The sequence below is a fragment of the Spea bombifrons genome, chromosome 1 (genome assembly GCF_027358695.1).
Source record: "Spea bombifrons isolate aSpeBom1 chromosome 1, aSpeBom1.2.pri, whole genome shotgun sequence".
Taxonomy (NCBI): Eukaryota; Metazoa; Chordata; class Amphibia; order Anura; family Pelobatidae; genus Spea; species Spea bombifrons.
Genome location: NC_071087.1, coordinates 1,494,932 through 1,521,876, shown reverse-complemented (window position 1 = coordinate 1,521,876; position 26,945 = coordinate 1,494,932). Strand labels below are relative to the sequence as shown.

The following is a 26,945-nucleotide window of genomic DNA, read 5'->3' as shown; positions in this document are numbered from 1 at the left end:
TATCATTATATCGTACACGTTATATATCATTATATCGTACGCGTTATATATCATTGTATCGTAGTGTTTTATATCGTTATATCGTACGTGTTATATATCGTTATATCGTACGCGTTATATATCGTTATATCTTACATCTTATATATCGTTATATCGTACGTCATATATATTGTTATATCGTACGTGTTATATATCGTTATATCGTACGCGTTATATATCGTTTTATCGTATGCGTTATATATCGTTATATCGTAGTGTTATATATCATTATGTTGTACGTGTTATATATCGTTATACCGTACGTGTTATATATCATTATATCGTACGCGTTATATATCATTATATCGTACGCGTTATATATCATTATATCGTACGCGTTATATATCATTGTATCGTAGTGTTATATATCTATATATCGTACGTGTTATATATCCTTATATCGTACGTGTTATATATCGTTATATCGTACGTGTTATATAGCGTCATATCGTACGTGTTATATATCATCATATCGTACGTGTTATATATCGTCATGTCGTACGTCATATCGTACGTGTTATATATCGTTATATCGTAGTGTTATATATCATTATATCGTACGTGTTATATATTGTCATATCGTACGTGTTATATATCGTTATATCTTAGTGTTATATATCGTTATATCGTACGCGTTATATATCGTTATATCGTACGTGTTATATATCATTATATCGTACGCGTTATATATCATTATATCGTACGTGTTATTTATCGTTATATATCGTGGGTGTTATATATCGTCATATCGTAGTGTTCTATATCGTTATATATCGTACATGTTATATATCGTTATATCGTACGTGTTATATATCATTTTATCGTACGTGTTATATATCGTTATATTGTGCGTGTTATATATCGTTATATCGTACGTGTTATATATCGTCATATCGTACGTGTTATATATCGTCATATATCGTACGTGTTATATATCATTATATCGTAGTGTTATATATCGTTATATATCGTACGTGTTATATATAGTCATATCGTAGTGTTCTATATCGTTATATATCGTACGTGTTATATATCGTCATATCGTACGTGTTATATATCGTCATATCGTACGTGTTATATATCGTTATATCGTACGTGTTATATATCGTTATATCATACAAATGGCACCGAAGGGGTCCACCTTCTGCCCTCGAGTTCCCCCAGACAAAGAAACCTCACTGCTTTCTAACTAAATTATAGGGGCCAAAAACCTGACACATAACATTCTAATTCTACAACATAACATTCTAATTCTAAAAAAATAACATTCTAATCCTACAATATAATATTCTAATTCCCAAACATAACATTTTCATTCTAGAACATAACATATTAATACGGCGTAAGTTCTGAATGTATATCGGAGAGTCTGTGGCGGGAGGGTGACCCGTGTCAGTGATGTCACAGTCCTGGCATCTGACGCTGGGAACGTTTATCTCCGGAACGGGCAGGAGTTATCTCCAAACGTCTGCTGCCCTTATTTGGGCAAATGAATGAACGGCCGCGGGGAGAGCCGAAAGAGCTAAAAAATGCTCTCTGCATCCCGATGAAATGAGTAAAAAAGTCTGGAATTAAGTAAACATTGTAATTGAGCATTTTGGTCACGTCCTCGGCCCGCGGTGTCAAAAGCCCCCCCCCCCAGCCGACAGGGAGCCCAAAGACAATCGGGGGAGAGCCGGATCGTCCATCTCCTTTATAAAGCATAAGGTGCAAAACTAGGAGACTTCTCAGCGCTTGGTGTGCATGCGCGTACCCGGGTCTCCACCTGCAGCTCTCCTCCTGCTCCATATGGCAGGGAGAGTCAGGGGGAGCTGGTTATCTGGGAATAGTTACCCTTATCACAAAGTGGTCGGGGTGTAGAGTGGTTCCCCACAGCTTTGATACTCGGAGCCGCTGCCATTAAAGCTAAATGCCTGCTTGAATACAGGTGACCTCTTGTAAATAGCGGCACGCCGGCAGATATATATATATATACTTAGATTCCGTCTCTTGCTCTGCATGTTTATGACGCGGTTGAGACCCCGGCCATCCGAGTAGGCTGGGAGGACACTCTCTGTCCAGGTCGGCCCCTCTCTCATTACTTCCTCACACCGGAAGGAGCAGAAGCCCAGCAGCTGGCGGATGGGGCCTCGTTACCCGCCGTGCTGGAGATGGTGTGACCACGGCGACAACCCCCCCCCGCAGGGTGTGAAACGCGTCATCTAACGGAAGGGAGACTCCTGGCGGCTGCCACAATAATGCTTCTGACCTTGTGCAGGGGCCACGGGGCAGCCTTCAGCCCTCACGGGAGACTCTCTGCTACTCTCATAATACAGACGCCAGCACTAACGGCATAGAACCCCCTAGAAGGAGCTTGATAAGATCCAGTTATGGTGAGACAGACATCTGAAGACTATTCATGACATCTCTGGTGCCACCTGTGGACATCAGTAGAACTGCAAGCAAAGGAGATCCATTTGTGACCCAACGGTCCCTCTGTGACCTCACCGCTCGTCGGTCCCTCTGTGACCTCACCGCCTGGCGGTCCCTCTGTGACCTCACCGCCCGGCGGTCCCTCTGTGACCTCACCGCCTAGCGGTCCCTCTGTGACCTCACTGTTCGTCGGTCCCTCTTTGACCCCACCGCCCGGCAGTCCCTCTGTGACCTCACCGCCTGGCGGTCCCTCTGTGACCTCACTGCTCGTCGGTCCCTCTGTGACCTCACCGTCCAGCGGTCCCTCTGTGACCTCACCGCCCGGCGGTCCCTCTGTGACCTCACCGTCCGGCGGTCCCTCTGTGACCTCACCGCCCGTCTGTTTAAGTTAAGAAAATTATTGCTGATAAAGTTTTTGTGATGACATTAAAGTGTCAGCGGGGGGGGGGGCAGTTCCTGTAATAACTGGGTGCAGCCGGATTCCGTGTTTTAGGTTTCATCGTTATGTTTGGCAAACGCCCTTGCTGGGAGGCGGATGTGGTCGCGCCCTGCAGTCTAGATAACGGTTCATTTTTTGACACCTCGACTCCCAAAACTCTGCTGAGTAAAACATTTTATCAGTAAACGCAGCAGAAACTATTACCCCATAACTGCTGAACACCACAAGCCTGCCGGCCCGGGGCCGTGGGAGACAAGATGAGGGCAGGGGTAGGTAGCAAGGCTCTATTGCCATAGCAGCAGAAGTGGTAGAGGGTAATACAGTGAGGGAATTAAACATGCATGGGATAGACATACGGTTGATTAAGGAGAAACGGTCGTCTAGCCGGGGGCCGGCAGGGGCCGATCTGCCGGCGGGTTCTGGGTTTCTCTCGGCGGAGGATACTTTCCCTGGCTCTTGTGTTCTGCTGGATGTGAGAGGAAGCTCAACCAATCATTAGAGCGGCCCAAAGCGGACCGTTACTGAGCTGTAATAATACCCCAAACCCCGCAAACGACGGGTTTGCCTTCCGCGCCTCGGCATTTGCCAGCGTGGACTTTCGGGGTGGTCGTTCACCTCTTCTCTTGTCTTGCATCATCTTCCTATCTTCTTCCTGTTCCTGGACTCCCAAAATGAACGCACAAAAGTCCTCCTGTCTAAAGCTCTCTCCAATTTGTTGTGGTGGATAAGTGGCGCAGCCTCCCAGCAGAAGTGGTAATACAGTGAGGGGATTTAAACACGCATGGCATTTAGCCCCTGAATCTAAGACGAGACCAACGACTGATTAAGGAGAAATGAACAGACTAGGCGGGCCGAACGGGGGCCGATCTCCCGGCAGGTTCTGTTTGTCAGCTGAGGATACTTTCCCTTTAAATGCATCTTATAGGATGTGAGGCGCGTGAGGATGATGGGAATTGTAGTTTATTAGCCGGGATGCCGTCTGACCTCATCCTGTTTTTCTGGGTTAAGAGGAAATAATACTACAGAAGACATCGTTATGGTCTGGCTCCTCTAGATGAGAGACATGTGGCTAGATATATTGGCTTACTTAATAACGGTCGTCATGTAAAGATATTCTGAATTGTCACCTGTATTCAAGCAGGGATTCCAGCTGTGATAAAGCAGGGAGTAAAGCACCAATCTGGGGTAAAAAACCTGAGAATCTTCCAATTCACCCCGATACTGGGGTAAAAACCCTGAGAATCTGCCCCTTCACCCTGAGACTGGGGTAAAACCCTGAGAACCTGCTCCTTCACCCCGATACTGGGGTAATAACCCTGAGAATCTGCCCCTTCACCCCGATACTGGGGTAATAACCCTGAGAATCTGCCCCTTCACCCCGAGACTGGGGTAAAAACCCTGAGAATCTGCCCCTTCACCCCAAGACTGGGGTAAAACCCTGAGAATCTGCCCATTCACCCCGAGACTGGGGTAAAACCCTGAGACTCTGCCCCTTCACCCCAAGACTGGGGTAAAACCCTGAGACTCTGCCCTTTCACCCCGATACTGGGGTGAAAACCCTGAGAATCTGCCCCTTCACCCCTCTGTGTAGATGGTGGTAGGAGGGGACCCCATGGACAGACTTTTCCAGGGGCTTTATTCACTAAGCGACTCTCCCTGATGTCTAATAATGAAGGACGTGACGGTCTCTTGTTGCAGCCAGGCGGTCTCTTGTTGCCCCGCGCTGTGCCAGGCGCTCTGGTTAGTTTCAGGCGCTTCCTAATGAACGTGGAGTTTATTTATTCCTCCCCTTAGCGGGAAGCGGCCGTTCTTGCTCTTCATTCACACTTCTCGGTATAAATAACAGAGAGATAACAGAGAGCGCGGGGTTTTTGGGGCAGTCGCCGAGGCTACAAGCTGATGGGGTTTTCCTTGTTCGTTCCCCTCCCCCACACATTGCTCTGACCATTTTATCCCCCCCCCCCCGTAAAAGTGGCGATAAAAGTCTGCGTTATTTACAAAGGTTCATTTTATCTTAAACAGATGGCGCCCCCCCGAGGGGAGATCCTGGTGACCGGCCAAAAAAGACGACTCGTCCTGGAGGTGGAGAAAAACCAGTAAGTCTAATGACATAATTACTACGGGACATACGGAACAAGCCCCCCCCAAACTACCCCAGCTAGGGGCACCTTGGGTATGAAGCACGTTGAGGGGGTGGTTCCCAGCATAGTGAACTGTGGTGGCTCCAAGCTTCTGAAATAGCGATGGCGGCCTGGGTTGGGTGGCATGAGGGCAGAAGAGGACAATTAGTAGAATATGGCTGGTCTCTAACGTCGCTCTAAAAGATGTGGCTGCTGGGGTTTCTGTTGGGAGGACCACCTGCGTGATTTGCTTCTAGTGATAAGACCCCAAATAATTACTAGTAGAGTGGATTCACCGTCCTAGGGTAAAATCTGACATTTCCACCCCTCCCCCAACCACCCTTCCAAAAGCGAACCAGAACGTTAGAAAAAATGAATACAAAAACATTGGGGCGTCTCCGAGCAGCGCGAGGTTCTCCACCATCTCCTCCATTCCCGCCTGTTGACAGACGCCGGGGTTTCCAGTCCCGCTCTTGTGGTTTCATTCCTTCTGCCCACTGGGAGATCTCGAAGAGGCCACGCTGATGACAAAACCCCTGGAACATCCAAGGAAGTCATGAGGTGGGCACCTTGTGCGTTAGTGGAAGATCTGCGTGCGCGGAGGTGGTGGGGAGCGTGACGGCAGCGGGGGGGGGGGGCGTCTTCATACTTTTGTCCTCTTTGTACCCTCTCCACCGGGAGACATTAAGCCTGCGTTTATATTATTCCTTACGCCTGCCAAACAGCGTGATATCTGCTGCGGGCCAGACATAAACATTCCCCGGGACGCACGGCGCTGCGGAAATCAAATAATAATAATAATAATACGTCTGAATTCTGAGAACCGACCGGCTCATTTTCCTTTCGAGGCGAGTTGCGTGATGTCACTGGTGTCTCGTTCACTCAGGGATTAGGCCGCGATGTCCTTCGAGTTCATACTCACCAAAGAACAACGTTCAGTGTCGGGACAGTGGGGCATGGATGATGTCGTGCAAGTCTCTGCCCGCCCCCCACAGGTCATGTTATGATGTCATGCCTAATCCGTGTTATGATGGACACGCCCCCTTTTCAGATTTAGGCTGAGCTACCAGCCATCCCAATAAACTGTGACAGAGTGTCTGACGAAGGAACCGGCGTTATCACTGGGAGAACACTCAGAGTGTCCTACTCCATGTACTCCATGTAGGTGACCCTCAGATCCATGTTTTCTTTGAGCCTCAGGTTGGTCTCTCCATGGGGCCCCTGATTGGAGCTTAGACCTTCGCGCTGGTGGCCCTCACATCTCTCGATTGGTCATCGAACGTGAAGAAGACCTCTGTGTATTGGATGTCGGCCGGCGCTCTCGGCTCCTTCTCTCGGCTGTCTGATGATCTCTCCGTGACACTTTGCGTCGGACACAGCGTTGGCGCCACGTTCACCCCGTCTCAGGGCGGAGGCGCCATCGCCGCTCCACATGCGCGTCTTCGTCCATCTGGTCGCCTCTCTCCGGCTGCGATGGAGTTAAAATACGCTTGACCTGAGTCGACTTTCTGTAACAGATACTTCCCCGGAGCCCGGATCAGCTCCGTCTCTTGGACGGCAGCCTAGACAGGACATGTTTGGAGGAGGAAAAACAGAACGGCTGCTGGGAGAGGGACGGGCAGAACGTCTCATCTGTCGGCTGCTGGGAGAGGGACGGGCAGAACGTCTCATCTGTCGGCTGCTGGGAGAGGGACGGGCAGAACGTCTCATCTGTCGGCTGCTGGGAGAGGGACGGGCAGAACGTCTCATCTGTCGGCTGCTGGGAGAGGGACGGGCAGAACGTCTCATCTGTCGGCTGCCTGGGAGTGATTAGCATTCGCCAAAAAGAAAATAAAAGGCGAAACATGAATATTTCATTGTTTTTGTTTTAGAGACGGGAAAAGCGAAGCACCGAGGAACGGCCTCGAAATAACTTCATAATGTCCCTTTTCTCTCTCCCTCCTCTCCCTCTCTCTCTCTCTCTTCTCTCTCTCCTTTTTCCCTTTTCTCTCTCCCTCCTCTCTCTCTTCTCTCCCTCCTCTTTCCCTTTTCTCTCTCCCTCCTTTCTCTTTTCTCTCTCCCTCCTTTCTCTTTTCTCTCTCCTTCATTTCTCTTTTCTCTCTCCCTCCTTTCTCTTTTCTCTCCCTCCTCTCTCGCCCCCCTTTTCCCTTTTCTCTCTCCCCCTCTCTCTCTTTTCTCTCTCCCCCCTCTCTCTCTTTTCTCTCTCCCTCCTCTCTCTCTTTTCTCTCTCCCTCCTCTCTCTCTTTTCTCTCTCCCTCCTCTCTCTCTTTTCTCTCCCTCCTCTCTCTCTTTTCTCTCTCCTCGCTCTCTCTTTTTCTGTGAATTCTGCGGAATTCGATTCCACAGTAACCAAAGCCAGCTGTTTAACTCACAAAGAGCCAGCGGCAGAGGTTTGGCGAATGGTTCCTTGGCAGCGGGCGTCTCTGGGAGGGCGACATGCGCCGGAGCGGGGTCACGCAGGCGCCCGTGGCGGTCATTAAGGCAAAAGTCGCAGGGGCCCGGGAGAGAAAGGGTTAAAGTCCCCCACCCCGGATGCTCGGAGGGTGAGGTCACGTCTTGGATGAACCAATCAGACCGAAGATCCCAGCGGGTTCTATGCCAGGTTCTCGAGCGCGGATCTCAGATACAGGAAAGCAGATAAAATTTACAACAAGAGAGCGGAATCTAACACTAGAGGGTCAGAGGCTGAGAGGGAACGGAGGGGAGTTTTACTTCACTGAGAGGGTAGTAGATAAAGGGAACAGCCTCCCGGCAGAAGTGGTAGCGTGTATCCACTATAGGTTCTTTAGCACTTTTCTTATGGGCTCTTGCATTATTCATTCACGTCCTGGAACGTGCGGATTAGCGGTCTCATTCATTAAAATGAATTTATTATTAATAAATAAGCAAATAGATAAAAATGATGAAATTAGTAAAATGGGGGTGTTAATTTGCGCGGCGGGGGCCGCGATGCAGTTTTACCAAATCACTAAGACGGTAAAGCTTAAAGGGACAGGCATATTTTGTTTAAATAATATTCTTTTAAAGAGAAAATTGATGGGTTTCCATGACAACAGCTGCCGCACTATTCACCATCGTCTTCCTGACATAATTAGCGTGCCGAGGGGTATTAGTGTCTCCCAGAAAATCTCTGGGAATGACCCAGTTGTCCGCCCCGCCAGTAACTGTAATAGTTACCATGTGTCCCGCAGCCGCCTGGGACTAGTGAGAAAAAGTTGGCTTTCTCAGTTTTGTTTTTCCAGAGGACAGATTGAGGTAACCGGAGCCGAGCGGCAACTTAATCCTACGCAGAGGGGCATGCCGGGGCAATTATTCCCGCAGAGAGGGACTTGCACCCGGCCAGCGTGTAGTTAAAGGAAGTCCTATTATTATCCCCGGGGGAAGGCATTACGTGTAACGCAGCCGGTGTTCATAATACCAGATTCTAATCATATGACCCAATTATGCTCTGCCCACTTCCTGTCCGTCACCCTGACCCTTCTAACCTCCACTCACTTCCTGTCCCACACCCTGACCCTTCTAACCTCCACCCACTTCCTGTCCCACACCCTGACCCTTCTAACCTTCACCCACTTCCTGTTCTATATCCCGCCCATCTATGCCCAGCTCGCTGATTTTTCTACATTTTGATCCTTCTAACCACCCACTTCCTGTCCTTTGCTCTGACCCAAATATGCCCCACCCACTTCCTGTCGTTTAAGCTGATCCTTCGAACCCCCACCCACTTTCTACCGCTTACCCAGTCTATCCCCCGCCCACTGCTGTTCCTACATTCCGATCACTTCCGGTAAATATTTTGTGTTATTGATGTTTCGGATATTCATGTATTTTCATTTTCGTAACCAATCCATACTCTGCCCCCCCCCAGCCTCCTGCTGTCCCCCCGCTACACAGAGACCCATTACACATCTGATGGACAGAGCGTGACAGTGACCCCAAACCTCACGGTGAGTATTACCCTGGCTACGGTATAATAAAAGAGGGGGCAATAACCTGCAAATACCCCATCTGAAAACGATTTGAGCGTGCACGGAGGCAGCCATTTTGTTGAGTGGCAGTGCTCAGGCGAGGCAGCCTCCCTCGCTAACTTGCTTGGAGTATCTCATTTTTTGATACGGGGGGAATTTTTCTAGAGATTAAAAAATTTTTTAATTTTTTTAATTTTATGACCCATGTTTGCCCCGGAGAGCTTTTACAGACTTAATAAATGAATAATAAAGTATAAAATAAATATAATTATTAATCAGTGCTGTGTTATATCATTTATTATATATATATATAGAATAATGACTAGAATATATTATTATGATTATTATTAATATTATTATGATTTTTATTATCATTATTATTAATATTATTATTATTTTTGTTTGAAGGCTCATTGTTATTATCACGGCCGGGTGCGGGGCCAGCGAGACTCCTCGGTCGCTCTCAGCACCTGCGCGGGGATCAGGTAATATATTCCATTCCTTCTCTGGGGCGCACAGCGTGATAAGCTGCGGGGAGGCGGCGGCGGCGGCCATCTTTTTTCCCAGTGATATGTTTCCCATGCTGCTGCCCCCTGCAGTATGCGGGGAGGTATTACCAGGTTAGTGCCAGCTGGGAGGTTATATGCCCGGCATACTGCAGGGGGCAGCACTTTAAATGTATGAATCCCTCAATAAAGCTTCCATAGGGGCGGGGGGGGGGGTCTGCAATCAGGCCTGTGTCCCTCTAATGGAGAAAGGTAGGCTCCCCGAAAATAATTCTCCCCCAAACAGTCACATTTTATGGCATTAAAGAACAAAGCATAGAGAAAAACTCATAGAAATAGCACACATCACATCCTTTTACTTTACTGAGAGGGTGTTAGATAAATGCAACAGCCTCTCAGCAGAGGTGGTAGAGGCTGATATAGTGTAATAAAAAGGCAGTTAATGTAGAAGTGGATGTTTCTGGCCATCTCACACTCAGGTCATGATCTGCCCTATTGGTAGACCCCAGTAGGGGCAATTCCATTATGTTACCTAAGATGGCGGGGGTATCCACGCTGTTTTAATGAGATGTTTAGGGCCCGGAGTTATGGCCGCTCTTTTTGCTTCCCGCCCACTAGCGGCCTGATCGTACTGAACAGTAATGACAGCTACTACCTGAAACCAGTGAACGCGTCAGGACACCCAACCCACGCGCTGCACCGCACGGACCACCTGCCCATCTCAGGGGGCACCTGTGGACACGAGAGCCACGGGAAAGGAGCCACAGACCCACTGGGCAGCTTCCTGTCTGGGTCCGGCCATCACAGGGTAAGACCCCCTATAAAAGGAATATTTACCCTGTTAGAGATTGGAGAATTGGCAGGAAAAACGTCTTAGTGGGCGCCTGGAACAGTGACCTGGCAGGAGAGGGCTAGGAGCAAATTCAAATAAAAACACAGTAAATTGGGAAATGAAACGAGGCATTCGTTAGCTGGGCTGTGCTTTGGATTCCCACTCGCCTTGTTACACAGTCAGTGTCCGATGGGCCACATACCCAGGGCCCAGGGGGCAGGAGAAGAGCATAGGCTCCTGGACATGAATTACATGGGTGTTCTGGCGCCACCTAGTGGCTGTTCTGCAATTGGCAGGACGTGGAGGAAAGGTTTTATTTTCTATACTTACATACAAAGCAAAGATCTTTGACGACGATCCTCCCTCTTTAAATACCCCCTCCGCCTGCCCCATACCTGTCCCCACTACCCTCTCATCCTATTTATTTTGTGATTTTTGGCAGATGAAGAGGAATGTCTGGGGAGCCCAGAAATACATGGAGCTCTTTATCGTTGCTGATCACAGCCTGGTGAGTATCACATGTCACATACGCAGGGCCGGCCGAAGACTTAACGCCGCCTGGGGCGAAGTTTAAACTTCGCTGACGCCATTATTCCCCCCCCCCGGTACTTACCTTTAAACAGTCTTGCGGCGAGTCTCCCTGCTCTGCCACGGTGCCGGTTTGTAATGCTGAGCGCCGGAAATTGACGCCACTTCCTGCGCTCATCATTACAAGCCGGCACCGGGACCGAACAGGGAGACTCGCCGCAGAGGAGAGAGAGAGAGGGGCGCCGAGCGGGTAAGCGAAAACCACTCGGCGCCCCTCTCTCTCTCCTCCGCTTCAAAACAAACAACCAAAAAAAACGCTTGGGGCGGCAAAGTGCCGCCCCTTCTAAAGTGCCGCCTGGGGCAATTGCCCCAGTCGGCTCCATTGTAGGGCCGGCCCTGCACATACGGGCCGCACGCGTGTGCACACGGGATTAACCCTTTATGTCTCTTCACGGGTGGATAGCCAATGAACTGTAGTAGCGGTACATGGATGATGGGAATTGGAGTGCATGTTAGAGGCCAGTAGGCCACATGTTAAGCCCCAAAGTATGTTTAGAGCCACAATAGGGGGCTGCTGTAGGCGTGTTAGAGCTTGTTGCCCCTGCATCCTTACTACCTCCCCCACCAGTGCCCGGGGACATGCAAGGAAGTCCGGGATGGCGGTGGTGATGAGAATGCTAAAGAGTTAATTGTAAGAGGCCCCGGGCCCCGGAGTCCCTTCGTTATGACGCGCTCATTGAAATGTTTTTTAACCTCTTAAGCGCTGAGAAACGTTATTAAAAGAATAAAAGTAGTTTCAGTCGTTACTTTGTATCCGTCTGTAAACCGTTTCCATGCCGACAGTATCTCCGGCAGAGCAGGAACCTGGGTCTCACCAAACAGCGCATCCTGGATATCGCAAACTATGTGGACAAGGTGGGTCCGGTGACGTGTCTGCCCCTTCCGCGTCTGCCGCCACAGCCTCCCCCCCCAGCGTGCATCTCGCCATCAGGCCCCCCCCGCGTGCATCTCGCCATCAGCCCCCCCCCGCGTGCATCTCGCCATCAAACCCCCCCCCGTGTGCATCTCGCCATCAACCCCCCCCGCACGTCTCGCCATCAGCCCCCCGCGCACGTCTCGCCATCAGCCCCCCGCACGCGTCTCGCCATCAGCCCCCCCGCGCCCGTCTTGCCATCAGCCCCCCCGCACCCGTCTCGCCATCAGCCCCCCCCGCGCATCTCTTCATCACCCCCTGCATGTCTCGCCATCAGCCCCCCGTGCGTCTCGGCGCATCTGTAACGGCGGCTCCGCTGTCTCCGCAGTTCTACATGTCCGTGAATATCAAGGTGGCCCTCATAGGCCTCGAGGTCTGGACGGAAAGGGACCAATGTGACGTGACGGACGACGCCAACCAGACCCTGTGGAACTTCTTACTGTGGAAGCAGAAGACCAAGAAGAAGCACGATAATGCCCAGCTCCTCACGTGAGTGGCTGCTCGGCCGCTGCTAAATCTGCTAGAAGGGTGGTAGATAAGTGGAACAGCCTCCCAGCAGAAGTGGCAGAGGCTAATACTGTGAAGAAATGTAAACATGCATGTGACGGGCAAATGGCTCCTGATACCCGATCGGATATCGAAGGGGTTTGTGGAATCGTTGGGACAATAAGCATTGCTGGGTGTGATGGGAGTCTCGGCAGGATTGCCACAAACTGCCAATTTTATTTTCTCATATTTGTTTTTTTAGAGGCGTTAAATTCAGAGGGACCACCATTGGCATGGCGCCGTTAGAAGGCATGTGTACCCCCGAGAATTCTGGGGGTGTCAGCATGGTAATTATACAGCGTGTACGCAGACATACTAACACTACTAACCACCAACCTTCTGACACAGGGAGATCCGAGAGGCGCCCTGGATGATGCCCCAATCCTTGGGCAAGGACTCCCCTGCTGTCACTCGAGTCTCGGAACCCATACATTGTGTCTAGAAATGGGGGTTTATATCTATAGATCAGGTAAAGTACCAGGCGAATTATTACTGCAACTCTGCCCAAAGCGGCAAAGGAACCCACAAGCTGTGCCAACCTCCGTCCCATCTCGCTACTTAATACCGACTAGAAAGTCTACGCAAAGGTCTTGGATCTTTACCAAAAATGATAAACCAGGACCAAGCGGGCTTCACAGCGGACCGACGGGGCTCAGATGCAACACGGCGTGTGATGAACGTTGTAACCGGGAAAGCCGAATCTTCTGTCCCTGGGCGCGGAGAAGGCGTTCGACAGATGGGGATTCCTGGAGGAGACGATCCGGAAGATGGAGTTTCCGGAGAGTTTCATTAGAGCAGCCTTGGGTCTATACAATGCCCCAAGAGCCAGGGTGCTTACCCCGGGGTGCCACTCAGTCCCCTTCCCTATAACAAATGGCGCTAGACAGGGGCGCCCACTTTCCCCGCTTTTATATATTCTTTCCTTAGAGCCTCTGGCATGTGAGGTCAGAGAATCTGAATCTATTACTGGCATCGTTGGGATGGGATCCATAGCAAATGATCCATGTTTGCAGACGACGTCCTCCCGATGTTGTCAAATCCTTGAAAATCACTAGTAAATTTACATGAAGAATTCAGAGAATACGGTGACGTGTCATATCACAAGATCAACGTTAACAAATCTCAAGCCCTGCCAGTGAATGCAAAAAAAGAAGATACAGAGACACTAAAACAACTGTTTAAATTGGATGGGGGGGGGATTCGATCAAATAGTTGGGGATCAACATTTATAGTAAATTGACAGAGATAGCGAAACCTGAAAAGAGTATGGAATGGGATAAAAACCTAAGTTCAAGGGCTGGACTACTCGCAATATTTCCTGGCTTGGGAGGATTGCAGCCGTTAGAATGATGTGGGATATAGAGAGGTGGTATATAGAGAGGCGGTATACAGAGAGGTGGTATATACAGAGGTGATATATACAGAGGTGGTATATAGAGAGGTGGTATATACAGAGATGGTATATAGAGAGGTGGTATATACAGAGATGGTATATAGAGAGGTGGTATATGCAGAGGTGGTATATACAGAGGTGGTATATACAGAGGTGGTATATACAGAGGTGGCATATAGTTACATAGTTATATAGGCTGAAAAAAGACCTGCGTCCATCAAGTTCAGCCTTTCCTATATCTGTTAATTTGTTGCTGTTGATCCAAAAGAAGGTAAAAAAACCCCGGTTTCGCTCTTTCCAATTCTGCACTAACCAGGGAAAAAATTCCTTCTTGACCCCAAAATGGCCGTCAGATTTCTGCTTGGATCAATAAGCTGTAGGCGTTCTAGAATCCCAGAAACAATACGGTATCGACTTAAACTAAAAGGTGGCATGGGCATTCCCAACATCAAGATGTAGCACAAAGCTGCCATACTTCCCAGTGCCTTAACTTAATAATAATAATATAATATATATATAACATAACATAAAATAATATATATAACATAATATAATAATATATATAACATAATATAATAATAATATATATATAACATAATATATATATAACATAAAATAATATATATAACATAATATAATAATAATATATATATAACATAATATATATATAACATAAAATAATATATATAACATAATATAATAATATAATATATATAACATAATATAATAATATAATATATATAACATAATATAATAATAATAATATATATACGGTATATAACATAATATAATAATATATATAACATAACATAAAATGATATATATAACATAATATAATATATATAACATAATATATATAATATAACATAATATAATATAATATATGTAATATATATAATATAATAATGCTATATCCCCTGCACAGGGTCCAACATATAACGCGGGATAAGCAAAAAGTAATTATTAACAAAGATGCTTACTCCTCTACCAAAGCTTTCCTTGGTTATTGGAATCGTACGATAAAGAAAAAGATTCTATCTGGGGCAGGAACAATACGCAGCTCGCAGAACCGGGTGACGGATTTTAATCCCAAAAAACGGGAAGCCGGCGGAATCGTTCACCTACACCGGTTTTTTGAGAATGAAACCGTAACACCCAGGTCTAGTATTTCATTATCTACGATTAAAACGATTCCTTCAGACGCCAGCGCAAAAAGACGGATTTAGAAAAGACAATTTCACATCGACTGAGCGCAGACTCATTAACCCCAAAAATGTCAGAGGTGGCAGCTCTATATTTTACAATTTCTTATTAGAACTTTAATGATTAGAACTTTAATTATTAGAACGTAATTATTAGAACTTTAATTATTAGATCATAATTATTAGAACTTTAATTATTAGAACACAATTTAGTGCCCAATCATATAAAAATATCGAGGGAATCCCAGGGACACCGACCTCACAGGATTCGCTGTTAAGGTTCTCTTTAAGCGGCAATAAGAGACAACAGAGTCACCTCTATGCGGGGGGGGGCACTTTGTTAGAACTGTGATGGAGATCCAAACTGCGATATTCCCACGACACTTAATATAACCCGACATGTTTAATTGTAAAGTATTTATTGGTCACCCGATGGAAACCCCCCAGAGACCCCCCATACAGCAAATAATCAATAAAACCAATGAAGTCACGCAAACGGAATTAACGGGGCCACGGAATCTACAAAATCTTATGAAAAACCGTGGGATATACGGGAAGATGACTTCGACGCTTAAATAAACAACATAAAAATTACACGTGAAAGGGCGAGACCCCCAGGGAGAGACCACCGAGGGACTTAAACAATGGAAATATCAGAAAGCAAATGCCGTTCACGTATTTATGCTCACCAATAAAAAAATGACCACCAATGCTTAAGATCAATTAATACAATTATTATTATTATTATTATTATGACAGTATGACGGTATGACAGTTTCCTGTAATTAAAGTTTGATATTAATGCCTGACTGACCCCTGATTTCAATACTAACTATACTCTCCATACTAACTATACTCTATACTCAATACTCTATACTCTATACTCTCCATACTCTATACTCCATACTCTCCATACTCCATACTCTATACTCCATACTCCATACTCTATACTCCATACTCTCTATACTCTATACTCCATACTCCATACTCTATACTCCATACCCCATACTCTATACTCCATACTCTATACTCCATACTCTATACTCCATACTCCATACTCTATACTCCATACTCTATACTCTATACTCCATACTCCATACTCTATACTCCATACCCCATACTCTATACTCCATACTCTATACTCCATACTCTATACTCCATACTCCATACTCTATACTCAATACTCTATACTCTATACTCTCCATACTCTATACTCCATACTCTCCATACTCCATACTCTATACTCCATACTCCATACTCTATACTCCATACTCTCTATACTCTATACTCCATACTCCATACTCTATACTCCATACCCCATACTCTATACTCCATACTCTATACTCCATACTCTATACTCCATACTCCATACTCTATACTCCATACTCTATACTCTATACTCCATACTCCATACTCCATACTCTATACTCCATACCCCATACTCTATACTCCATACTCTATACTCTATACTCCATACTCTATACTCCATACTCCATACTCTATACTCTATACCCCATACTCTATACTCCATACCCCATACTCTATACTCCATACACCATACTCTATACTCTATACTCCATACTCTATACTCTATACTCCATACTCTATACTCCATACACCATACTCTATACTCTATACTCCATACTCTATACTCTATACCCCATACTCTATACTCCATACCCCATACTCTATACTCCATACACCATACTCTATACTCTATACTCCATACTCTATACTCTATACTCCATACTCTATACTCTATACTCCATACACCATACTCTATACTCTATACTCCATACTCTATACTCCATACTCTATACTCCATACTCTATACTCTATACTCTATACTCCATACTCTATACTCCATACTCTATACTCCATACTCTATACTCCATACTCTATACTCTATACTCCATACACCATACTCTATACTCTATACTCTATACCCCATACTCTATACTCCATACTCTATACTCTATACTCCATACACCATACTCTCCATACTCTACTCTATACTCCATACTCTATACTCCATACTCTATACTCTAAACTCTCTATACTCTATACTCCATACTCTATACTCTAAACTCTCTATACTCTATACTCCATACTCTCCATACTCTACTCTATACTCTATACTCCATACACCATACTCTATACTCTATACTCCATACTCTATACTCTATACTCCATACTCTATACTCCATACTCCATACTCTATACTCCATACTCTCCATACTCTACTCTATACTCCATACTCTATACTCCATACTCTATACTCCATACTCTATACTCTAAACTCTCTATACTCTATACTCCATACTCTATACTCTAAACTCTCTATACTCTATACTCCATACTCTCCATACTCTACTCTATACTCTAAACTCTCTATACTCTCTATACTCTATACTCCATACTCTCCATACTCTACTCTATACTCTCTATACTCTATACTCTCTATACCCTATACTCTATACTCCATACTCTATACTCTCTATACTCTCTATACCCTATACTCTATACTCCATACTCCATACTCTATACTCTATACTCCATACTCCATACTCTATACTCCGTACTCTATACTCTATACTCCATACTCCATACTCTATACTCCATACTCTATATTCCGTACTCTATACTCCATACTCCGTACTCTATACTCCATACTCCATACTCTATACTCCGTACTCTATACTCCATACTCTATACTCCGTACTCTATACTCCGTACTCCATACTCTATACTCTATACTCCATACTCTATACTCCATACTCTATACTCCATACTCTATACTCTATACTCCATACTCCATACTCTATACTCCGTACTCTATACTCCATGCTCCATACTCCATACTCCATACTCTATACTCTATACTCCATATTATTCATGTTTGACATCCTAACCATTGATGAATGTTTTTCCGTTCTGTATAATAAAAATGTTAAATAAATAGAAATGGGGGTTTATACCTCTACAGCGGGAGGGGGGTCCGGGCTGTATTTAGGGGCCACAGACACGCGTAGTAAAGCACTTGTGACCCAATACTAATGACTCGGAGAGTGCGGCCCTCGCGGACAGGACCGGCTGGAAGGAACCCGTGTCATAGAGCCGTATCTCTGTCTTCCAGGACCACGCGGACATCGCGATCGGAGCCGCGGCCACCATGGCTCACGAAATCGGCCACAATTTTGGCATGAGCCACGACAATGATGGCTGCTGTGTGGAGGCCACACCAGAGCAAGGAGGCTGCATTATGGCGGCTGCTACTGGGTGAGTGGGCGTTAGTGGGAGAGGGGGAGTGAGTGGGGAGCAGGTATGACTGGGAGAGGGGGTGTGAGTGGGGAGTGAGTATGAGTGGGAGAGGCAGTGTGAGTGGGGAGCGAGTATGAGTGGGAGGGGGGTGTCAGTGAGGAGCGGGTATGATTGGGAGAGCGGGGGTGAGTGGGGAGCGAGTATGAGTGGGAGAGGGGGTGTCAGTGAGGAGCGGGTATGACTGGGAGAGCAGGTGTGAGTGGGAGAGGAGATGTGAGTGGGGAGCGGGTGTGAGTGGGAGAGGGTGTGTCAGTGAGGAGCGGGTGTGAGTGGAGAGCGAGTATGACTGGGAGAGGGGCTCATATGGTTACTGAGTAATAACGGTCTTCCTCCCCACTCAGACATCCGTTTCCGCGCAAGTTCAGCTCGTGCAGTCAGAGGCAGCTGCGGAGCTACTTCCAGAAAGGTGGCGGCATGTGCCTCTTCAACATGCCCAACACCAAGGACCTGGTGGCCGGCAGGAAGTGCGGGAACGGCTTCCTGGAGGACGGGGAGGAGTGTGACTGCGGGGAGCCGGAGGTGAGACCCCCCCAGATATCTGCCCCCTCTTACTTCCTGCGCCCCTACCTTCTCCCTCACTGCTTACTGTAACCCTTCCCGACGTATGGGGCAGTACACAGGGTCAGTTTAACCCTCCAGGGGGCATTAGGAATCGGGGGGGGTAGGTGCAATGTATTTTTGGGCCCCAGGCCTGCACAGTACAACGCAGCCAATCCATGGCCTCCCGGGGCTAGTTGGCTGCTTTAATGAGTTTTTCAAGAAGCTTTTTTTTTCTTCTTTCTATTTCTAAGGCAACAGCCTATCAGTGCTTTTGTGTCACATGGCAATTAAGGGTTCCCATTGAAATGCTTGATGATTAACTCTTTGTGGGAAGGGTTCAGGGAGTCAGCGGGGCCAGATGTTGTGGGTACTTGCCCTTGGAGCTGACACTCTAGGTGAGATATTCGTTAGAAGGTAATTGGTCCCTGTTGGGAGTTTGATGAATGGGACGATATAGAGTGAGACGGGTTGCAGTGACCATGCTGTGATTCAATGATTGGCCACAGGGGGCGCTGCATTCATTTTAATGTGAACCGGCTGGTTTTGCCCTTTGATTCGCCCCAAATAATGTTTGTTTTTGGCTACATGATGTTAAAATGCTGGGAATTTGTGTATCTGACAGTGTTTTTCCTCCCCGCAGGAATGCACCAACCCGTGCTGTAACGCCAATAACTGCACTCTGAAGGCAGGGGCTCAGTGCGCCCACGGGGACTGCTGCCAGGGCTGCCAGGTCGGTGCCACTAAGCTACGGGGCATGCTGGGAAGTGGGGGGGGTCTGTTCTACGCAAATAAACCCCAGAAAGAAAAACAATAAACTCAAAAGAATCAGGAAAATCTTTATCTAAAATATCATTTTTTATAATATAGTCATATTAAAAAAAAACACTTTTTGTAGCAGCTTTATTAATCATACAAAGCTCTCCATGCATTCTCTAATGATCCATTAGGGGGCGCCAAACCATAGACTACAGCAGCATCAACCTGGCCAGTTGCTCTGTTGCGTGGGGGTGGTAATTAAGTGGAGCAGCCTCCCAGCAGAAGTGGTAGAGGGTAATACAGTGAGGGTGTTAAACATGCATGGGATAGACGAGCAGACGGGGGCCGGATGGGGCCGATCTGCCGGCAGCTTCTGTATTTTTGTGATTTTTTTACCCATGTATTGACTCGCTCTCTCACGTGGCAGCTGAAGGCGGCGGGGACTCTGTGCCGCGAGATGTCCGGGGCATGCGACCTGCCCGAATACTGCAAGGGAGATGCGCCTTATTGCCCCCCTAACGTCTATATGCTGGACGGCTCGCCCTGCGCCTACGACGAAGCGTACTGTTACAACGGCATGTGCCTGACTCACCACCAGCAGTGCGTGGACCTCTGGGGCCCAGGTACCCTCCTCGCCCTCCATTATTACATATGATATATATTAAATACCGGACAGACCTATATGCAAATATATGATCTCATTTGCATATGGCGCCACATGGTATACCAGAAAGGGAGCCCTTACAGCATAGTGTGTGATGTATAGATCAAACATTAACCCGAGCCCCTCAGCTTGTGCTGCCCGCTTTAAACCCGATGTTATCCCCTCCCGCAGGTGCACTTCCGGCCCCCGACAGCTGCTTCATAGCCGTCAATAAAGCCGGTGACAAATACGGGAACTGCGGCAAAAGAGGGCAGGACCAATACGTGTCGTGTAGGACTGAGTGAGTACTGAGGCTTTACTCCCCGGGGGGTTTCTCTTCCAGGAGACAGGGGGGCCAAAGACCGGTCATGATGGTCACACAACCGGCGGGAAGTCTATGCTTCGGTCGATGGTCCTCCCGAGCCGCGTCAGGGCGTGAGATAGAGGGACTTTTCTGTTATCTTCAGGAGTCATGTCAGATGTCCAGGAGCTGCATAGAGCGAGCCTCACAGGGTGACTGATGGGGGAGAAGACGACGTGTCTAAAGAAGTCCATGTCACGTGTTTTTCAGGGACGCCAAGTGTGGGAAGATCCAGTGCCAGAGCAGCGCCCAGAAGCCTAGGGACCGGGGGATGGTTCCGATGGACACCACGATCTGGCACAACGGCTACGAAGTGAAGTGTCGGGGGACGCATTCTTACTCCGTCCAGGAAGACGACGGCGACTCTTCGGACCCAGGACTGGTGATGACCGGGACCAAGTGCGGAGACGGCAGGGTGAGCCTCCAGCCGCTGGGGAACGAACGCCAGCGATGGAGTCCGGTCTACGTGGCCTCGGAAAACATCGTTCTTTGCTTGGGTGTTCCGCACTCCTGAGAGCCGAGGGGGGGCGCGGCATGGAGGGTCTGTGTCCTGGCTGTGGTGGAGAGATATTCTCCATGATCCTATATACCGTATTGTACCAATTATAGGCGCACTTTTTTACCCTACTTGAAATCTTCAGATTAGGGGTTTGGCCAATAATCGGGGTTTAGATATTCTCAGTCTCTCTACCTTCTCCGCCGACCACCGCCGTGTCCCCGTCTCCTTTCACACAGCTTCGTCTCTTCCATCCTCTTGTTCTTCTGTCTTCTGTCCGGCCTTGCTCTGCACTTCCACAAATTGGAGGGCCGAGGGAGAGGCTGTCCACGTAGGGCAGTCTCTAGCCAGTTACTCCTAGGGAGCGAAGATCTCCACAGAAGCCCCTCATTTTTGTGGAAGTGCACAGAAGACACGGGGATAAGAGGATGAAGACAGAAGAACAAGGAGATGCAAGAGAAGAAGGAGCAGCGGGAAAGGAGGCGGTTGGCGGAGATGGAATGGAGACATTGCGAGAGAGCGCGTGAGTAAGCGTGAGACCAGTAGTAAGCGTGAGAGCGTGAGTAAGCGTGAGAGTGTGAGTGCTGTTTTAGTCTTCTAGTAATGTGTGTTTTTTTATTACATTTTCTTTAAATTAGCACCAAACTTTAGGGGTGTGGCCTATGTTCTGGGCCATACGGTATTACGGAGGGCAGAGGTGGCATGCATGGTCAGTGGCCTCCTAGACCCAAGGTCGGAGGTGGTATGGTGAGCCAAGCAGCCGGTGCTCAGTCCATGTACAGTACGCGCATGACCGAAGGTGGAGACGTGTTGAGGAGAGGACTGATGTGGCGCGGCCGGCGGGTCGTTTGTCGCCCGCTCTGCACTGATTCTTTTCCTCTTATTCCAGGTTTGCCGGGATGGAAGATGCCAAAACGCCTCCTTCTTTGAGTACGATAAGTGCATGTCGCAGTGCAACGGGAACGGGGTGAGTGAGCACTCTAAGCGCGGGGAGCGCTGTGTGCCGGGGCATCACGGGAGGGCTGGCAGCCTAAGGCCTGGGGGGGCAATTCAAGTGAAGTGGCCCGTTGTGCCACGATTCAGCCCACCATACATGCCCATCTTTTCCTGAACGCATATTCATTATAAAAATACAAATATGATTCAAATGTGGTTCAACAAAACTCAATTTAATAGCAACAAAGGATGGTAAAAAAACCTAACGACCCCCTGATGCTCAGCCAGTTAAATGCCCCCCATGATACTGGCTGAGGATTATGGGAAGTATAGTACACAGCAGCAGGGAAATTGTAAAGGCGAATATGAGTATCCTTCCAGGATCACACCCTAAAGTGGGCTGATTGGGGACACGGGGGGGCTGATTGGGGACAGAGGCGACACTGAAGAGCTGAATGGGGACAGCAATGACACGGGGGAGGGGCTGAAGGGGGACAGAGGTAACACTGGGGGGGGACTGATTGGGGACAGAGGTGACACTGGGGAGCTGAATGGGGACAGCAATGACAGGGGGGGTCGAAAGGGGACAGAGGTGACACGGGGGGGCTGATTGGGGACAGCAATGACATGGGGGGGCTGAAGGAGGACAGTGGTGACACTGGGAGGGTCTGATTGGGGACAGCAATGACACGGGCTGAAGGGGGACAGAGGTGACACTGGGGACACACTTACATACACACACACACACACACATACCTATTTTTTTGTTTTTAACAAATACAAAAAAAATATTATATAGCTTGTACAAAAATAAATTGGTTTACCAACCTTCTACTTCCACTTTTCGTCTAGGCCTCCATCCCCTGGTAGCAGCAGACCGTTGTCTATGTATACAGGATGTCAGTGACACGAGATCCGGTGCGCCAGCAGTCTGAGTGCGAGGGGGCGGAGCTTTCACCCCTCACGCTGCTCCCATCACTATGCAGCCATCAGACTGCTGGAAAACTGATCTAAACGGCCACTGGGTGCTGATGCCACCGGCCGGAGCTACTTTAACACTTTTTTTAAAAAAAAAATTAATATGGCAAGCCGGATCGGCTATTAAATGAAAAAAAAAATGTTAAAGTAGCTCCGGCCGGCGGCATCAGCACCCAGCGGCCGTTTAGATCAGTTTTCCAGCAGTCTGATGGCCGCATAGTGATGGGAGCAGCGTGAGGGGTGAAAGGTGAGTGCGAGGGGGCGGAGCTTTCACCCCTCACGCTGCTCCCATCACTTGGCGGCCATCGCATACGGCCGCTGGGTACTGATGCCGGCGGCCGGCGCTGCTTTAATACTATTGGTTTTATTTATTTAATAGCCGATCTGGCTTGCCATATTACATTTTAAAACACAAGTATTAAAGTAGCGCCGGCCGCCGGCATCAGCACCCAGCGGCCGTTTAGATTAGATTTCGGGCGGCCTGTGGGGCATAAACCCACACGTGTCTTCTGGTGACGTGACGGCGATTTCACGAGGAGGCCCTTATAATTCCCACCACCAGCAGAGGCCATCGTCCACCAGTGTCTAAAAAACCCTCGTTCTCTCCGTCTCCAGGTCTGCAACAGCAACAGAAACTGTCACTGCAACTCCGGCTGGGGACCCCCGTACTGCGACAAGCCGGGCCAGGGGGGCAGCGTGGACAGCGGGCCCGTCACCGAGAGCTGTGAGTCTTTTTCTTTGGTGGTCACCATGCTGTCATAAAGTGAGACCTGCTGTTACTGCTGCAAAAATTCAGCATCATGGGAAATAATGGACAAGGAAGCTACAGGGGCTGGAAATAGACCATTTTGTGGGTTTTCCTATATTTTGCTGGTTTATAGGAAATAATACGCGGCGAGTCTTTAAGGGAATTATCCGGTTTAGTGGCAGAACGTGGCATTTTCCCAGTATGACCAGTGATTGTTGTCCTTTTACGTGTGTCTTCATGATATGGATTCCAGTTCACTCTCTTCTTTCCAGTTCATGAAGGTCTCGTGGTCTTCCTGCTTCTCCTGTTTCTTTTCGGGATCTTCTACTGGTATCGGCAGCCGGGCTCCAGCTTGAAGAAGTGTCTGAATAAGAGCAAAGCCAAATGCGGGTGAGATATCTCTCAGCGTACGCCCCATGGGGGGGGGGGCACGACCAGAACCAGGAAGGAAGAACCAGTCTTGTGGTCATGCTCCTCATGAGGCGGCCATATGGAAGCGGAGACCTCCACCAGAAAAAATATCCAATAAATGGACCTTTCGCCGAGGTCCATGTCTGAAGCAGTGGTGCCCCATCTTTACGCCTGAGCGCCAGGATATGACCTCATATCACAAAGCTCCTCCTTTTAAGGCCCGTCCTGTCCTCCAGTTAATGGTATGGTTGGGGGAGGGGGATCCGTGACCAGCAGCACCACAGGAAGTCTGATCATCCAATACCCCGTAATATGTCACCGTCCATAGGTGCCGGGTATCCAAAGATGGCCAGTTGTATCCAGTAGATCATATGTGAGGGATAATTACTACTAACATGATGTATATGGAGCCGTCTTATTCTGCAGCGTCTTATCCTCCTTTCTGATCTCCCTGCTTTTCACACAGTTTGGGAAGAGCCACCCAGCAGAAGAGGCATCGAGGTGACGCAGGCACCGTCTCCACCTTGTGCAGTTTCCCGACTCCTGGCAGATCCCAGAACGTAAGTATTTCGTGGCTTCACTGCGGTATCCCCTCACTGTATAACCCTCTGCTGGGAGGCTGTTCTACATATCTACCACCCTCTCAGTAGAGGTCGTAAGAATGGCTGTAGAGTGGCATGAAATAGATCCAAGCCGAAGCACCGTGCTGTAGGTCTTATTTACCCCTTATAAAATGCTTCTTCTTCCCGATTTGCCTCCTCTCAGGGTGCCTGGGGGGCATTCCAAGGAAAGGCTGCGGCTTCCCAGCCGGTGAATATTGTGCGCCCTCTCCGTCCTGCCCCCGGCCCGGTTACCAAGCCCTCTACAGAGTCAAAACCACTGAGACCTCCTCCACCCAACCATCAACCAGCAAGACCTCCTCCCGTGTCACCCGTCATCCACCAAAAGGAAGGCACAGCGCACGGCAAGCTGCTCCCACCCAAGAAGCCTCTCCCCACGTGCCCCGTCAAGACCCCTCAGGTATTTCCAGCCGTAGCAGGGTCTTCTCCCAAGAGACGTTATGTCGGTGTCACAGCAGGACACAGAAGGCCCCCGATGAAAGCCACTCGTAGCAGCCATGGCCGGGCCAACTGGTCTGATATCGCGTAGCAGTTCAGTCTCGCAGAGCGGAGATCGAGGTCTCTCACGGAGCTGAACTGTGACGTCATTGAAATGTAGTAGTATTACATATACTATATTATAGAGATATTTATTATTATATAAATATTATATGATCATATATATATATTAGTAGTAGTATTATAGATATATAACCGTATATAGATTATTATTAATAATGATATATCATATAGCGATATATTATCATACAGATAGTAGTAGTAGTATTATATATATATTATTTATATATTATATAGATATTATATTATCATATAGATATATAGATATTATTACAGATATTGTTAGTATTATATAGATAGATTATTATTAATAATATATCGTATAGCTATATATATTATCATACAGATATTAGTAGTAGTATTACCGTATTTGCTCGATTATAAGACGAGGTTTTTTTCAGAGCAAATGCTCTGAAAAATACCCCTCGTCTTCTAATCGGGGTCGTCTTCTAATCAGACCTCAAATAGAGGTCTGATTAGGAGACTGAGATCCAGATCCCCCGCACCGCTGCAGGGGACCTGGATCCTCCTGTCTCACCCGACCCCCCCCCCCCCCATCATACACACACTTACCGGTGCTTCCTTGCTTCCTCTGTGTTGCCGGGGCAGCGGGTTGACGTCTACACGATCCGCGTAGACAACGTCCGCTGCAGCCGGAAGGAGGTGTGGCTAGCAGCGGGGGTTGTCTGCGTCCGTCGCATAGACCTTCCCCGACTGTCAGAGATCAGAGAGCTGATCTCTGACAGCCGGGGAAAGTATACGCGACGGACGCATACAAACCCCCGCTGCTAGCCACACCTCCTTCCGGCTGCAGCAGAAGGCGACGTCAACCCGCTGCCCCGGCTGGAAGCACCGGTAAGAGAGGGGGGAGAGCGGGGGAAGGGGGATGAGAGAGTGTGTGTGTGTGTGTGTGTGTGTGTGTGTGTTAGTTAGTTAAATGTGTTAGTTAGTATAGGGTGTGTGTGTGTGTTAAATGGGGGCATAGGGCATTTCTGGAGTGGCGTTAAGGGGGCATTTAATAGAGCACTCTGCCTCCTGAAATGCCTTATACCTCCCTATATGCCACTCTGCCCCATAATATGACTTTTAACCCCCTAAATGGCAGAGTGGCATATAGGGGTATAAGGCATTTCTGGAGGCAGAGTGCTCTATACAATGCCTTTTAACTCCCTTAATGCCACTATGCCTCCTGGAATGCCGTATACCTCCCTATATGCCACTCTGCCCCATAATATGCATTTTAACCCCCTAAATGCCAGAATGGGATATAGGGGTATAAGGCATTTCTGGAGGCAGAGTGGCACATAGGGGGTCAAAAGGCATACCATGGGGCACAGTGGCATATAGAGGGTTAAAAGGCATATCATGGGCCACAGTGCCATATTGGAGTGGCAAGCCTGGGGGCAGATGTGCGTAACAGGGGGGCAGGTTGGAAAATACAAGAAATAAAAACAAAAAAAATCTTTTTCTCAATCATAGCTTTTATTAAAAAAAAATAGTTTACATGAATTAACATTTACTGGGAAAACTTTTTTCCTTTGGGGTCGTCTTATATTCAGGCTTTTTCTTTTTTTCTTAAGTTAATATTCAGATTTTGGGGGGTCGTCTTATAATCAGGG

At 47.9% G+C, this 26,945-nt stretch overlaps 1 protein-coding gene across 1 annotated transcript in view; it reads left to right on the top strand.

The window, feature by feature from the left end:
- Positions 1-26,945, top strand: part of LOC128477136 (disintegrin and metalloproteinase domain-containing protein 33-like) — a 43,949-nt gene that overhangs the window by 9,252 nt on the left and 7,752 nt on the right. Inside the window, exons 3-21 of the mRNA XM_053458052.1 lie at positions 4,913-4,986; positions 8,879-8,957; positions 9,387-9,463; positions 10,103-10,292; positions 10,759-10,824; positions 11,688-11,759; positions 12,146-12,306; positions 12,566-12,650; positions 18,095-18,237; positions 18,621-18,798; positions 19,460-19,549; positions 20,003-20,198; positions 20,411-20,519; positions 20,790-20,994; positions 21,965-22,042; positions 23,605-23,713; positions 24,010-24,127; positions 24,615-24,708; positions 24,914-25,168. Coding sequence (XP_053314027.1) covers positions 4,913-4,986; positions 8,879-8,957; positions 9,387-9,463; positions 10,103-10,292; positions 10,759-10,824; positions 11,688-11,759; positions 12,146-12,306; positions 12,566-12,650; positions 18,095-18,237; positions 18,621-18,798; positions 19,460-19,549; positions 20,003-20,198; positions 20,411-20,519; positions 20,790-20,994; positions 21,965-22,042; positions 23,605-23,713; positions 24,010-24,127; positions 24,615-24,708; positions 24,914-25,168 — 2,379 coding nt within the window. The remainder of the gene's footprint in view (positions 1-4,912; positions 4,987-8,878; positions 8,958-9,386; positions 9,464-10,102; positions 10,293-10,758; positions 10,825-11,687; positions 11,760-12,145; positions 12,307-12,565; positions 12,651-18,094; positions 18,238-18,620; positions 18,799-19,459; positions 19,550-20,002; positions 20,199-20,410; positions 20,520-20,789; positions 20,995-21,964; positions 22,043-23,604; positions 23,714-24,009; positions 24,128-24,614; positions 24,709-24,913; positions 25,169-26,945) is intronic.